The sequence below is a fragment of the Pleurodeles waltl genome, chromosome 7 (assembly GCF_031143425.1).
Source record: "Pleurodeles waltl isolate 20211129_DDA chromosome 7, aPleWal1.hap1.20221129, whole genome shotgun sequence".
In the NCBI taxonomy this organism is placed as follows: domain Eukaryota; kingdom Metazoa; phylum Chordata; class Amphibia; order Caudata; family Salamandridae; genus Pleurodeles; species Pleurodeles waltl.
The window spans coordinates 68,009,668-68,026,044 of NC_090446.1; the positions used below are offsets into that span (position 1 = coordinate 68,009,668).

General features: G+C 42.9%; 1 protein-coding gene across 1 annotated transcript in view; it reads right to left on the bottom strand.

Moving 5' to 3' along the window:
* Positions 1-1,105: 1,105 nt before the first annotated feature.
* The window catches only part of LOC138303650 (alpha-2-macroglobulin-like), a 219,124-nt gene continuing 203,852 nt past the window's right edge, over positions 1,106-16,377 (bottom strand). The window contains 6 exon segments of the mRNA XM_069242953.1: positions 1,106-1,310; positions 2,844-2,885; positions 4,027-4,129; positions 4,483-4,551; positions 8,195-8,285; positions 14,530-14,654. Coding sequence (XP_069099054.1) covers positions 1,282-1,310; positions 2,844-2,885; positions 4,027-4,129; positions 4,483-4,551; positions 8,195-8,285; positions 14,530-14,654 — 459 coding nt within the window. The 3' untranslated portion in view covers positions 1,106-1,281.

The window sequence follows — 16,377 nt, forward strand, 5'->3', positions numbered from 1 at the left end:
CAGCACAAAGCTTGTGTACATTGTTCACATCTGCTTAAAATAGTTCCTTTCTATTCAATGACCAAGCTCTTTCAAAGCGTTGTATATTATTATCTTTTAAAAATGTATATTTATTTTTCTAGCTCTTCAGGTGTGCAGTTAGATGGTAATTTGCTGGAGGATACTTTCTCATTGTCACCTTCAGACTGTGAAATTCATGGCAAAACTGAAATTAAAACATTTACATCAGTAACGTTTTAATGTTTTTTTTATTTTTATTACAAGCAGTGGTGCCACAGTTAGGTGACTATCTGTTTTAATTTCTTTTATTAGAAAACTTTAAAACAAATCTACCACTGCACCAGGGTGTCAGGGGAAGATCTATTGGCTTTGTTAACACTTTCCGTAATTGACATTTTTGCCACAATGTTTTTGTCAGACAATCATTTAATTATTAAAATTCTAACATGTAACTGACTTCATTATTATCTCCACTTGTCAAATGCCATCTGGGCTCGATGGCCTTACAGCAAAACAAAAAACATTCCAATATGACCACCACACATTTGTGGGTATGCAAAGTGGCCATCTCTAAAAAACAAAAAAGCGCTAGTAAAGTCTGTAAGTCTGCACCCCAATATAACGGGCTAGATCTATTGGCCTTGACAAAGCTACGGGTTAGAACTATTGACTTGGGCAACGTTTGTTGAAAATTGTTTTCTATCCTCCCTTATTGTGTGGCTCTGCTCTGCCTTGAATTCCTGCACCCTGGTTGAACCTAAAAGGACCCCAGAATTTACTTGGTCTATAGACAAGCTGGAACATGTAAAGAGCCAGCAAATGTGATGGAGATGTCCACGGTGTAAATTTACAGCAGACTTCTGATTTTTGTAACATTTCTGGATCGCTCTTGGAGAAAAGTATCTCCTGGGTAAATAGATCCACTAACGACCACAGCTCTATTTCACCAAGAGTCACATAATGTTTTCACTAAAGTTCATGAACTGGATTCTTGTCCAAAAGTGCAAGAGACTTAACTACAGTCAAGAACACCTTTCCCCACTCAACGTGCGCCGAATAAAATCAGAAGGCACCACACACCCGCTTTTAGAGTGAAACTGGTTTATTTCCAATTGCATTATTTCCATTTGGATCATCTCCAAATTCACAGAAGAACCCCCTCCTGGAGAGGAACAGTGAGTGTACAATAGACCAGAGGAAAGGACTGTACATAGAGAGAGGTGGGTGAGGTGAAGCAACAGGAACAATGGGAACCATTGAGAGAGAAGAGGCCCTGGTCCACTATTCGCTGTTTTTGCTTGTGGAGTCACCTGTAGTGAAGAGAAAAAAATACAGATCAGAAACATAGCACCTAGGATGGAGATGTGTGTTGCTAGGCACTGCTGGGGAGTTGGTGTAACTGTACAGTGACTGAAAACTAGGCATATGCGTGCTTCGTCATAACAACCCCTGTGAGCTTACAGTGTTAAATGAAATGATGTGAATATTACTGCCAGAAGCACTGTCGTTAAAATGTACAACAAGAAGACCCATGTTTCAAACCTGCAGCACCTGACAGAGACCAAACATGAGGCCTGCAGGGCATGTTCCATTGCAGGACACTGGATGTAAATTTACACTGCCAGAACTGGGGTAACCATACGCAGCAAGGAGAACTTGTGTAACTTTACACTGCCAGAAGAAATGGTGTAAATTTACATTGCCAGAACTGGGGTAACCATACGCAGCAGGAGAAATTGTGTAACTTTATACTGCCAGGAGAACTGGTGTAAATTTACACGGCCAGAACTGGGGTAACCATACGCAGCCAGGAGAACTTGTGTAACTTTATACTGCCAGGAGAACTGGTGTAAATTTACACTTCCAGGAGGGCTGGTGTAAATTTAGAATGTCAGGAGAACTGGTTTAGATGTACACTGCCAGGAGAACTGGAGTAACTTTACACTGCCAAGAGAAAATGTGTAACTTTAAACTGCCAGGATAACTGGTGTAAATTTACAATGCCAGGAGAAATGGTGTAACTTTACATTGCCAGGAGAACTGGTGTAACTTTTGCCTGCCAAACCTCATGTAACTGTACACTGCCAGGAGAACTGGTGTAACTTTACACTGCCAGGAGAACTGGTGTAACTTTACAGTGCCAGAACTAGAGTAACTTTACACTGCCAGGAGACCTGATCAACATATGCACTGGCAGGAGACCTGCTTTTAAATTACACTGCCCAAAGATAGAGTGTAAAGTTACCTTGCCAGAAGTTGTGATGGGAATATACACTACCATGATTCCTAGCGTGTGTTTACACTGCTTTGAGACCTGCTGTAAATATGCACTGGCAAGAGGCTGACCTTAAAGGTACACTGGCCGGATATCTGGTGTAAAGTTACACTGACGAGAGACCTGCTGTAAAGGTACTCTACCAAGGGTGCTGGTGTAAGTGACAGTGCCAGGAGACCAGGTAGATAGATGCATTGTTGGAAACTGGATTGAAACATACACTGTCATCAGATATGCTGCAAGGCTGCACTTCCAGGAGACCTCATGTTAATGTTCATTGTCAGGAAACCTGGTGTAAATGTGCAGAGTTAATATAGTAGAGATGTAAATAAACACTGTTGGGGGTGTACACAGTGAACTGCTAGATGGGGAAGCTGAAGCAGGTAGGATAGGAGCAGAGACAGCCCTAGGTGCTAAGGTAAGATGGGGGCAGGAAAGGGAAAGAAGAACCTACAGAGGAAGGGAGTAAAACAGGAGACGACAAGAGCAGGAACCACTGAGGAGAACAGGGAAAAGGAGGAGAGGAAAGCAGGGCAGGAAGAAGCCTGCCCTTCACTGGTATACCTACCTGCACTGCAGGGAGCGTTGTACTCTGTTACTGCATTGTCACCTGGAAGCGAAGGAGAAACAAGGATAAAAACAGGCTTATTCAAAGGATGGTCTCTCATTGGTCCTGGACAAGTACATTGGTCAACACTGTCCTGCAAACAAACCAAAATGCAATCTACTCCATTAGAAAACTAGGGTGGATAACACAAATCAGGGATTACACAGCAATATGAGCCTGCTTCCCTGAATACACAAACTGTGCCTGAGGGAGGCTAGTGCCTAGTAAGTAGTACCGGGTTGAGGGGAGCTGCTGCTCCATGGTACGTGGGAACATCTGCTGCATGGGAGTCATTATTTGCTAGAAGTTCTCATTGTCTGCTAGAAATGATTATTTCACAGTGTATTTGAGGAAATATCTATTGTCTAAGGCTAATGATTTATAATGAAATACAGGGCCACTGAGTGGTTGGTAAAGCTCAAGCACCAACGTAATCAGGGGTGCTCCCGACAGGCCTAAACCGTGGTTTCCCCACTATTTACCATCAGACCTTGAGTTTGTTTTGCTCCTCCATCAAAAAAACAGCCCTCTCCCACAAGGCCTCAGGTCATGGTAACAGTTGCCATGCCTTCACTGGGGCAGTTTAAGGATCACCAGATCTGTCTGCTTGGGACAGCCATGAAAGGCAGGGTCACCATGTAAAACATGGCCTTCCCAGGCAAAGAAATAGTTCTAAGGCCCCACATGAAGGGAGAAAATTTGCTGTCCTTCAGAATAATTATTTTTTTTCTCAAGAATCAGCTCCTGCTTTGTGGGTTTAATCATTAAAAACAAAAAAATACGGCTGGCAGGCTTTGACCTGATACTCTGCATCTTCTCAGGAAGGAGAGAAGCTCACATGCTCTGTCGCTGTCCCCAACAATGCTGATTCAGGGATAGCAAAAGTGGCATCACCCACTCTTTGACTCACACGGTTGACCCATTCTCCAAACCTCAGTCATGAAACTGTCTTCTGATTGCTGCTAATAGGCTATGGGATGTGAATGGATTTGAAAGTACAAAGAGCAAACATTGGCCAATGTGTCACTTAGTTTCTATCCTTATGCCTGCCTTCATGAATCCTGAGATGAAGGTATCAAGGGCTATGATGACAAGGGGATCAGTTCCAACCATTGGCTGCTCCTAACTCAACATGACTTCTCACCTTTCTCATAGTAGTCGTAGACCGTCACGGTGGCTGGCTTCATGTCCTTCACCTCATTGTCCTGCTCCAATGAGAAGCTAAACCGATGTGGTGACTTGTCAAGCTATGATAGAAAATAATTAACCAGAGAAATGTAAGGATCACGTTAACCACAGAAAACCTGCACTGTATTTAATGTCTAAAGAAATACAACACCAATCTAAATGCAACTATATTAGATAGTGAGAATAAGAAATTGATCCTGGGAGACGTAAATTATGCTGTTATTGTGATGGTCCTCTCTTAGCATGGTTTAAATGGAATACCTTTTAATAACATGGTCCATCTGCTATCCTGTCGCAAAATATTTACGAAATGTGCATATGAAGCCACCTGTTCCTGTAATTTCAAGGCCTTTTTGAGTTACTATCTAACAAAACATAATAAACTGATGAAAAGTGCAGTCTTAGCTCTCACCTGATCCAAGTAGATGGTGACTTGATCTGGTTTGATTTCCACTTTCTTAACATCCTTCTTTCCCTCCAGCTGTGAACACAAGAGCACAGTTTAGTGTCTGCATCCCAGGGTCCTTGAGCCCTTCCTATAGCTATGCAGCTTCTTCATCCCTCTGACAGACTGTATGTATGCACCTCACTGCTCCAGGGTGATGTCATTCTGTCACACTCAATACTTCGATGCACCTGTTTCCTTTTGTGGCTATGATATTTTTCTCCCTCTCTCTCTATGTTACTTACTCTCTCTGTATTGTTGTCATCTTTCTCTGTTGCTTCCTCTCTCACTTTGTCTACCTGACCAGCCAGTCTTCCCACAATCCACTTAATGCACCATCTTGCTTTCACTTACTAGATATATCTTATATCAATCTGAGACTTTTGTTCTACCCCTCTCGTTTGCTTTCATGCAACCTTAACCATACCTGCCTTTTCCTGCTTTAGTTACTAATGTGACATCATGCATTAAATATTGTTTTATTTAAGTCATGTAAAGTGGCCAAATATGAATAGTGGCCCTAATACATGTGATGCCAGCTTTTGGCCCTTTGGATTGAACACTGGGCACAGGGAGTGTCAATCAACCATGCCCAATGCTCATAAACCTTACCTTTCTTCTGTTAAAGAATGGCTTGAGACAATGCCCAGGGCAGGCCACCAATAGCAGTTAAGCACAGGGCAGGGTCTTCAGGTGTGCGGTCAATGGCCACTAGCCATATGCTGAACCACTCTTCCCAGCACCAGGTGGGTACCACCTGAGACCATACCTGCAGGCACTGGTTACAGCATCACCTTTGACCTTGTCATTTTTACTGCATCCCACCGAAACAAACAGGTAGGATTGTGGCAGACCTTAAGAGGGTTGGATTGAACAAGACCTAAACCCTGTTCCTGAGTCCCATTGTCCAAAGGAAGAGCTATTAACCATCATTTGTTTTCTTTGTTTCATGTAGCATATTTTCTACCAAAAAATGTTTTATTTCAGAAATAACACATGATAAATAATGTAATGTACTTATATATTTATTTACATCATACTCAAAAGAGGCATTTGATTATCACGCCCAAAGATGTCTTTTGCATTAACCAAATGGAACCTGCTAACTGCTGCTTCTACTGAAAACAGTCCACCTGATGTACAGCAATAGGATCTCTCCCTAGGAGGTCAAATACTATAATGAACAGTGAATAGATTGACTGTAAAGGAGAAATACTACTCTGGCCTGATCCAAAATGTGAGTGACACTGCCATTGGGCAGTGGGTGGAGGGGGCTGACCTAAAGCAACCAATAGCAGAGGGAGCTTACACAAACACCAAGATTTGTCCACTGTGCGCCAAACATGAAAAAGCATTGCCTGCTGAAGTTTACTATGCCTCTGTATGAATGAGTATGCAGGTATAAAAGTATACAGAACATAGATAGGAAGAGCAAGATAGAGGACTTTGGGGCACGCTGTGATTTTATGTAAGGTGATCCAGCCCACAAATAAGAACAGCGGTTCATGGTGCGGTTTCTGCACCGCACCAGTGCAGAAGGCATCTGTGTCAGGGGCGGTTCCTCCATTAGGGCGGAGGAGCATCAACCCCCCGGTCCCCCACACCAGCAGCAGAAGCTGCAAAACCTTTAACAAACAAAATGATAATAAACCATGCTTATTATCGTTTTGATTGTTAAAGGGGCGGGGCCACGGGGATGATGAGCAGTGAGGGGAGTGCACTGTGCACTCCCCTCCGTGCGCATGTATGCTTGGCCAGATGTCTCTTGCCGGCCAAACACACATGTTCAGTAAGCTCTCTACAGCCCAGTAACACAGTTGGCGAGGCTGGAGAGACTATGTACAGGCTCCCAATCTGCCTGGGAGCGCCCAGCCAATCCTGATGCTGCTCTGAACAGCACCAAGATTGGCTGCAGGGCAGGCTGAGAGCCTGTGCCTGCAGCCTGCAGCGAAGGGAGCAAGAGGAGCGGTGCGGGAGCGGAGCAGGTGAGTTTTCATTTAAAAAAAAAAAAAAAAATTAAATACATTTTAGCCCTACCCCATTACCCCCCCCCCAACACCCACGTGCCACACACACACACACCCTTGTGACCGAAGGAAGCCGCAACTGGCTTGTGTACTTCTCATTGGCATGTCAAGTGCATACATTAACTTGAAACATCTCACGGTTAATGCATATTTTGCTCACACACGAGCTCTGAAACATAGGGCAGTGATTGCCCCTTTTGTTGGCAGCTCTGCTGTGAGAAAAACATGGATTAACTCAGAGATAATTTGAGTTAATATATGCAAAGAAGATCCCCAACAGCAGAGAAGAGACACCTTCAGCATTGGTGCAGCACAGAAAAGTGCATCATGATACAGGGGTACATTTTACAATAATTTCAAAATATGACTATAGTTATGGGATTTTTTAGGAAATATTCTACAATAAGGATTGGTGAGAAAGAATAGCAAAATACAAGATATGTATGATTCTCTGATCTGGGGGCCAATCACCGTACCTTGAGTTTTCGGACTATTAAACTTGTAGCCGGTCTAATCCCAAATTGGGAGACCACATGCTCAGTGAATGGTAAGGATGCGGTTGACTCTACACTAAAAATGTAATTGGCAAATGTCAGCTCTTTGGCCTCTAACCTTAGCATATACCAGTGGTGACGCTTTAAGAAGTGAAATGATGAAATATTCCTTATACAAAGGGTTTGGAAGAGGGATCAAGGGGCAGCCATTTCTAATGCCACTTGTGATAGATATAGGTGGAGAAGAGAGCCCAGTTATAGATATCACCACCAGAGTGGACAGGTATGGGGATCCAGCAGATATACGTTTGAGGAATACATTACCAAAACATCACTGACCAGAGGAATGATCCTGACATGTGAATCAGATTCTATACTGAGACTGCATTTTTTTCAGTGCGAAATATGAAGATATTTTTGAATTTTTGCAGAAAAAAACTGAACAGGTTTGCACCAAATAAATCAGGATGGACCGAGCATTAAACTGTAGTACCCAATTGGTGTTAACGTCCAGTGTTCCTCGTAGCAGAATTGAGAAAAAAGTAATCCTGGATTTTAATCGAAAGTGTAACATTTGGGAATACTTTTTTCCTCTCCCTCCACCTCTCCCCAACCAATCTGCATGAATGTTGGGGACATGAATTGGGAGATTATTGGAATGATTTGTCTAGTAATGTTGATCTTTCAAAAAAATTCACTATTATGGCAGAATATCTTGCATTCATTTGTTAAAGTAAGTGACATGAAAGTGGACAGTATATGTGGGGTGGCTTTGCATGGAACAGGTTGGAAAAAGAGACAGTTCTCTCATATTTGATAGTGTATGGGGTAAAAGATGTATGCACATGACAAAGACAAGAGAAAACCTATAAAATAAAATGACAAATGTTACAAAGCACACTTCAGCATCATACTTTTCCACCAGGTGAAAAGCCTGCATGATTACATTCTGCTCCTTGGAATACCCTTGGATATAAACCATTTCATATTTTCAGGATTACTCCTGGGTTTCCTTGAGAATGCTGTGACAGTAAGAAATTTGCTCCAATTAGGAAAGGGCATCTAGTAGGCGAAATAGCAAATTGTTCAAGCAAAACTCTGGATGGAACAACATCCCACCTCCACCTTTCACTTTGTGATGTAATTGTCCCATCTCACCTCTCGCACAGAGCTCTTCACAGGAATAAACCCTGACACCATGTCCACAATGATGAGAGCCATGTTCGAGGTCTCCCGGTTACCGATGTAGCTGTGGAAGAAGGCAGAGGAGTGAGACATTTGTGATGCAGTATCTCGAGTCACCCTGCTTGGACTCCACCAAAAGCAGACAAGACTAAACTTTTGACAAAATGGATATGTAAGTAGTGGTATAATTACTGCACCTCCACTAGGATGAGTGATAATAGTAGAGTGTATAGTAAATTACAATGAATACAGTCCATGCGGTGCTGGTCATGTATTTGAGCCCTACTACCCAGGGCTTATAACTCAGTGGTCCTCTAGGGATCTACTGAGACTTATTTTTCAAAAGATACCCGATACACTCCGTATTAGAGTCCTATTTCAGTCCTGAGCCCATTCACAGTAAGGATACGTAGTACAGATGAAGTTGAAATCCTTTTTAGGCACACAATGTTAATCTTCTACAGTCGACACATGTTTTTTCACATTTGTGACTTTTTCAAGGCTAAAAATAGTATTACCAAAACCAGTCTGCTCCCGTATGTGGTGGCTAATGTATTACTGTTGACTAATGACTCATTTTATCCGCATTATTATAACCTTCCTGTTTTTTTAATCCATGTATCGTCACAGATGCTCTTGTGAAGATTTTGTTAAAAATTGGGTTGTTGGTTGACTGGGGTGTGGCCCGTGGTCAAGCGACAGCCACAATCCCTTGCAAGATGAACCACAAAAAGTCACTAAGTTAACTTATTCTTGGTATCTTGGCACAAAGTAAGCAGTCAGGCTTAAATTTAGAGCCAATTTGTAAAGTATTTATGCAGCACACAAACAGAAATATATAGTGAAAACACAACACAAGAGAAATCCCAAATCAATAAGGAAAAAAGGGTACATTTAATACATTTTTGGACACCAAAACAACAACAGTCCAATCAGTAGAAGCAAAGTTATGAATTTAAATTTATTTGGTAAAAATAGTTCCAAAAAGCACAAACCTTCAACTATAGATGTCTGGTTGCTGTGGACCGGGTCAAAGTCACGCTTTCAGGCTGACCTCAATGTCGGATACAGTCACCAGATTAGACCCATTGAGTCTACCTCCCAATTGAGCACCAAAAGACCAGTTCAAGTTGGAGAGGAACACAAGGAGCAGGGAGTGCATCCCGGGAGGCTGTCAGTGGGCATGAAGAGCAGACCAGGTGTTGCAGACCGGGGTTGCTGGAGCTGCACACTGGCGGTCCCCACAAGAGGTCGATGTTATAGCATCAAGTGTTGGGATGGCGGCGCTTCACGTTGCATTGTAAGCTGCAAGATCTTGGTGCAAACGGCCCACTGGATTTCAGCTCTAAGCCGCACTAAGGGTCCAGGACCTGAGGGGCACCAGCTGAGGATCAGGAACTCTCTTCAGCTGGGTCAGGAGCTAATGCATGATATTGGGGGCCTTTTATGTCTCTGAGACTCAGATCAGTAGACCAGCAGACCAGCCCTTGGAGTTACTCTGATGATCTGGGTTCAAGATGAAGTTGCAGGTCCAGTTCTTCTTCCCTAGGAAAGAGGGCAACACAGCAGGGCACTAGCACCTTCAGAATAGCAGTCCAGCAGTGTGGCAGTCCTTTCAGTAGCACAGCAGTCCTTCTTCCTGGCATAATATTCACAGGTCCAGACGTGTACTGAAGAGTTGGTGTCTGAGGTCCCCTTTGTATTCTGCCCAGGTTCTGGAAAGGGAGAGAAGCTCCTAGACAGTAGTTTTAAAATGCATAGAATGTTCTGCCTCCCCTGCCATGGAACCAAGCTGGCTACAGAATATTGGGGTGTTGCTAGGCCCTTTGTGTGAAGGCAGACCACAGGCTATTCAGGTGCAAGTGAGGCTGTGCTCAGCTCCACCCCCTCATCCTGCCAGTAGATGTCCCACTGAGGCATACTTAGTCCCTCTATTGTGTGACTGTCTGGAAGGAATTAACACAGTCAGTTATACCTAGTCATGCAGGGTAAAGGCACAAAAGGGCTAAGGGCAGAAACATGGTAACTTTCTAAAAGCAGCATTTTTAAAACTGCAATCAAAAACCCATCTTTACTATTAATTAGGGCTTTCCACCACAATTCCAAAGAAAACCAAACATAACATAGCTATCAGCTTCCATTTGGAAAATTACAGCTTACTAAATGAAATAAGGCATCCCCCAATGTTAGCCTATGGGAGGGGGAGGCATAACAGAACAGAAAAACTAATTTGGGACTTGGTCACTACCTAGACATGTAAAACCTAAAAGTACATGTCAAACCTTTTAATCACACAGCACCCTGCCCTATGGGCTATCTAGGGCCTACCTTAGGGATGACTTGTATGTAAAAAAAGGGGAGTTTGGCAAGGGGATTTAAATGCCAATCAGAGGCGTAGCGTCAGGGAGGGTGGGGAGGTTTGGGGTGTTAGCACTCTCAAATAAATGTATTCACCACTAAGTAGGTGGGTACAGGTACTTTCAGTGTGTATGATGAGGTGGCTGTCTGATTTCACTTAGTATTTCTACTTGCACCCACAGACAAAAACATATGCAGACACATTCACACACACACACACACACACACACACTCTCTCTCACTCTCTGTTTTGAAGTTCTTAAAACTGTTGGTTATTTTACAACCTCTTGTCTTCTAGGTAACCCTAACAATACACACACTGCTATCCCTTCCCACTGCCCCTTAAGCCCAATCATGCGTTGTTTCTCAAAATATTTGTTTTATGATGGTATAATAGTGTGATTGTTGGGAAATTCGAAGCTCCCCCATCCAATCTTACTAACCAAGCTATGCTCCTGATGCTGGTTCAATGTGGCAGTTTAAAACTGCATTCAGGCTTCAGTGGCAGACCCAGGACATGTTTTAAAGTGGTACGTAAGTGGGTGGCACAATAGGTACTGCAGGCCCACTGGTAGGATTTAATTTACAGGTCCTGGGTATATGGTATACCTCTCTACTAGATGTGTAATTAAATTAAATATGCCAATTAAGTAAATGCCAATTCAACCATGTTTTAGGGAGTGAGCACAAGCACTTCAGCATTGGTAAGCAGTGGTATAGTTCACAGAGCCCCAGGTCCAATGAAAACGAATTCAGCCAAAAGTGAAGGGTAAAAAGCAAAAGGTGTGGCGATGACCATTCAGATAGGGCAACGCACAAAAGTGTTTCTGATCCAATAGTGATGTTATTGTCAAATACATATGCAAGAGCCATGAAGCACAGCCATATCACCTTGCTGGAGATAGCCTTTAAGGGTCTCTAGTAAACGAAAGCCCAACCTTACTAACTAAAGTTAAATATGTGAGGAAGCAGGAATACTTCTTTCAGCAGTAGAGGTCCTTGCCCAATATTGTCTTAGTCTGAAATTTTAGGATAGAAAACAGACGGTAACCTTGGAGCACCCTCCTACCTTTTCCTCATGTGGGACAAGTCAAAACTGGGGGAAGAAGCGTGGGAGGGGAACGTTGAATGGGTATTTCCCAGATGGAGAATTACTAAGCCACCAGACTTGCCCTCTCCAGTATCCTCAATTTAGTTTTAAAAATATAAATGTGCTTTCAGTGAAGGTAATGTCTCCAGGGAGTCTACGGCGGTTACTAATGTTGCTAACCGACCCAAATTGGCATCCATCCCAATGAAACTTTAGCAGTAGCCCGGTGTAGTATTACTTGTGCTCCAGCAACACTTCATTAAGGTGAGTGGGGTTTAGGAATTGTGCTGTTTTCTAAATTTACCACTTTAGTTTTAATAGAAATAAAAATTAATGATGTATATATTTTATAATGTTTTAATGTTTTCTTCTCCAAGACAAAATGCAGATCTATATAATTTATTAAGCACTGTTCACTTATTTCCCTGAGACTAAAGACAAATCCAACTATATTTTGGAGATAGTTTAAGGGTTGGTAGGGTGGAGACACCCAAAAGAAAACCATGAAAAGTATACAGTTTACACAAGTAAATTTCTATTTGAAGCTTCACTTAATTCCCCCATTTATAGGCTTACTCTATTGTGTGACATTTTCATGTTGGTTAGAATTCTGTTGAGTATGTGGTATTTTTAGAAATGGGGTCTTTGGTTGACAGTCAGGTTACCCCCTGTTCAAGCAAGGAACCTCACTCTAGTCAGGGTAAAAGCGAATCACCCTCAGCTAACCCCTCTTTACCCACTTGGTAACTTGGCAGACCAGTAGGCTTAACTTCAGAGTGCTAGGTGTAAAGTATTTGTACCAACACAAACAGTAACTTAATGAAAACACTACAAAATGACACAACACCAATTTAGAAAAATAGGAAATATTTACCTAGACCAAACGAGACCAAAATGACAAAAATCCAATAAGAGTCTTTAAGTAGTTTTAAACACACACTAACGCTGTTAGCGTGAAAATGTACCTTGGGTGCGTCACAAATAACCCAGCACGGTCGAGTGCGCGTTAAAAAGGGCTTTCAATGCCTTGAATCCACTCACGAGCTAGACCTTGCGTCGTTTCTCCTTTCGCAGGGTCAGGCACGTCATTTCTTCTCTCCGCAGGAGAGCAATGCGTCGATCCTGTCAGCACTCTCAGGTCCGGGCAGGCCTTGCATTGTTTTTAAACGCCCAGTGTTACTTGAGTCAGAAATCCAGCCGCACGATGATCTGAACACCACGCAGCGCAGGTTGAGATCTCCCAGCCTCCGTCAGCGATGCTGCGCGTAATTTCTCCTGCTCCGTGCGTCGATTCTTCAGTCGCGTTTCTGGCGAGCGTCGATTTTCAGCTGCGGAGCCGGCAGCTCGTCGTTTCTTCAGCCGCAGATCGGGGTCGCGTAGATCTTTTCCCCCAACGGCGCTCAGTGCGTGGATTTCCTTGTCTTTAGGCTGCCAGCTTCTCCTTTCAGGGTCCTAGGAACTGGATGGGCACCACAGGACAGAGAAGAAGTCTCTCCAGAGACTCCAGGTGCTGGCAGAGAGAAGTCTTCGCTGTCCCTGAGACTTCAAACAACAGGAGGCAAGCTCTAAATCAAGCCCTTGGAGATTTCTTCACAAGATGGAAGGCACACAAAGTCCAGTCTTTGCCCTCTTACTCTGGCAGAAGTGGCAACTGCAGGATAGCTCCACAAAGCACAGTCACAGGCAGGGCAGCTCTTCTTCCTTAGCTCTTCTCCAGGCAGAGGTTCCTCTTGTTTCCAGAAGTGTTTTCTATCTGTGTGATTTTGAGTGCTCTTCTTATACCCAATTTCTCCTTTGAAGTAGGGCTACTTCAAAGTAAAGTCTTTGTTTAATGTGAAATCCTGCTTTGCCCAGGCCAGGCCCCAGACACTCACCAGGGGGTTGGAGACTGCATTGTGTGAGGGCAGGCACAGCCCTTTCAGGTGTGAGTGACCTCCCTCCCTCCTAGCACAGATGGCTCCTCAGGATATACAGGCAACACCCAAGCTCCCTTTGTGTCACTGTCTAGTGTGAGGTGCAACCAGCCCAACTGTCAAAATGACCCAGACAGGGAATCCACAAACAGGCAGAGTCACAGAAATGGTACAAGCAAGAAAATGCTCACTTTCTAAAAGTGGCATTTGCAAACACACAATCATAAAATCAACTTTACTAAAAGATGTATTTTTAAATTGTGAGCTCAGAGACCCCAAACTCCACATGTCCATGCGCTCCCAAAGGGAATCTACACTTTAATCAGATTTAAAGGTAACCCCCATATTAACCTATGAGAGGGACAGGCCTTGAAACAGTGAAAAACGAATTTAGCAATATTTCACTGTCAGGACATATACAACACATTAATATATGTCCTACCTTAACCATACACTGCACCCTGCCCTTGGGGCTACACAGGGCCTACCCTAGGGGTGTCTGACATGTAGGAAAAGGGAAGGTGTAGGCCTGGCAAGTAGGTACACTTGCCAAGACGAAGTTATAGTTAAAACTGCGCACACAGACACTGCAGTGGCAGGTCTGAGACATGGTTACATAGCTACTTATGTGGGTGGCACAACCAGTGCTGCGGGCCCACTAGTAGAATTTGGTTTACAGGCCCTGGCACCTCTAGTGCACTTTACTATGGACTTACTAGTAAATCAAATATGCCACTCATGGATAAGCCAATTACATACACATTTTGTAAAGGAGCACTTGCACTTTAGTACTGATTAGCAGTGGTAAAGTGCCCAGAGCAACAAAAACAGCAAAACCAGAGTCCAGCACACATCAACAACCTGGGGAACAGAGGTAAAAAGTTAAGGGAGACCACACCAAGGATGAAAAATCGAACAGGTATCATTATGAAGTAAGAGAATCTCACCTGGCAGTGACTGTGACCATGAATGTTGACTTTGCTGCTTCTGTGCAACTCTCCGGATCTGTAGTTACAGCCAGTTTGAAAGTGGCATCACTCTTCGTAGGCGGGATGTTATACCTCAATGTTGTCTGATAGAAACAAATATTAGTAAGAGAATGGAGAAACTCCAAGAGTAGCAAAGAGTGTTGGCCCAAGCCCCAGGGTCCAAATAAAAAATACAGGAAGTTTTCAAATGGGGTAGAGAACAGGGGAATAAAGAGCACGTATATGTAGGCAGGATGTATTTGCTGCTATTGAGGATCCTTTTCAAAATATTTAATTAACATCATTTAAATGAATCCTTGAGTATTGTGGTCCCATCCCCATAGACTTAGAGGAAACTGATACAGAAAAACTTGAATAATTAAGGCCTACTGTCCAAGGAACACCAGCTGTCCGGTCGAGGAGAAGCATTCAGTTTAGTGTTTTTTCTGCTCATGGAATTTGAACAATCTCATTTAGAAATGCCTAGGGCATTCCAAGAATCCCTCCCATAAAAAACTGAAATTAAACTATCAAGAAGCAGACTAAGCTAAAACAGGAGATCTAACCCAGGAAAAGCATTGAGCAGTCTGGGCTTTATATTCTAAAATTGTCAGCTTTCATCTTTGAAAATACAGAACAATGCCAGAGGGAAAACCTAGACCAATAGACAAATAATATTCATGGAATTAAAACTGAGAGTTTCAAGCTGAAGGTATTGCAATCCATACTAGGAAAATCTAATGGATCTCATCAAGGAAAATCATGGAGAAATCCTAGACAAAAATGGGACAATGAGAGTTTCTGGTAAAGGGATTCTAGGACGCCATGAAGCAATGGTCTAGATTATTATCCCACTGTGTACATGACATTCCAATTGTGTCTCCCAGGAAAATTATTTTGAACTGGGTGCCAACATTACTTAATTTAATGGTTGCAACAAGGGAAACACATGACTCTGGGAGAGTCTCAGGAATATAAATGTCAATGAATTACAGGGAAATAATTTGATAAGGATTCACAAGCTGCATTTTTGATAAATGGGACGTAATACTTTTCCACAAAAAATGGCCTATAGTGATGGGGACTCCAATCTCTGGACACCCCAGGCTTCAGTTCTAGTCCAAATACATATATTTACATAAACCCAGTGCTTAATGTGTATCACATTATGTATTGGGGCCTAAACCTTTCAGAAGCCCATGGCCAATGCCATAAAATGTGGGTTCAGAATCCTAAATCTGGTTAGTCTTGATTCCGTCCCATTCCTCTTTCACCCTTCATCAGAGATCCCCTGCTCCTTTATATCACTACTTCAGGTTCTTTGTAATCCCTATTTCTTTCTTTGCACTGTTTTACTGTCATTCTCTTCTTCAGAACATCCTTTTGTGTCTTTCTCTCTCTTGCACTGCGTCAAAGTCTAATGAGGAAAATGAGCTGGTCTCCAAAAATGACTACTGGTGGGCTCCACCAGCAACGAGCAGCTCAAATTAGGAACTGCATAAACCATAATGCCCCTAACATGATATGTTGGGAATTGTTACCAGAATAATGATCTACAAGAGAGGTATTTTAGCACATAGCCTCATTCATTAATAAACTGCTAGATCTGGGCGTGTGACTGTCTGCATAACTTGGTATGTCTCATGTCAAAAAATTCTCATCTGCTGGGCTCTTCTACGGTCAGAACAGGAATCCCAGTCAAACTACCCAGAAATATTGAGCCTTTCTTCCTAGGAATTCCAAGCACCTTTAACTCAGAAAAAGAAGTTACCCCAGAGATCCTGAATATCCCTCATACAAAGCTCATACGTGGGAAATTCATAAGGT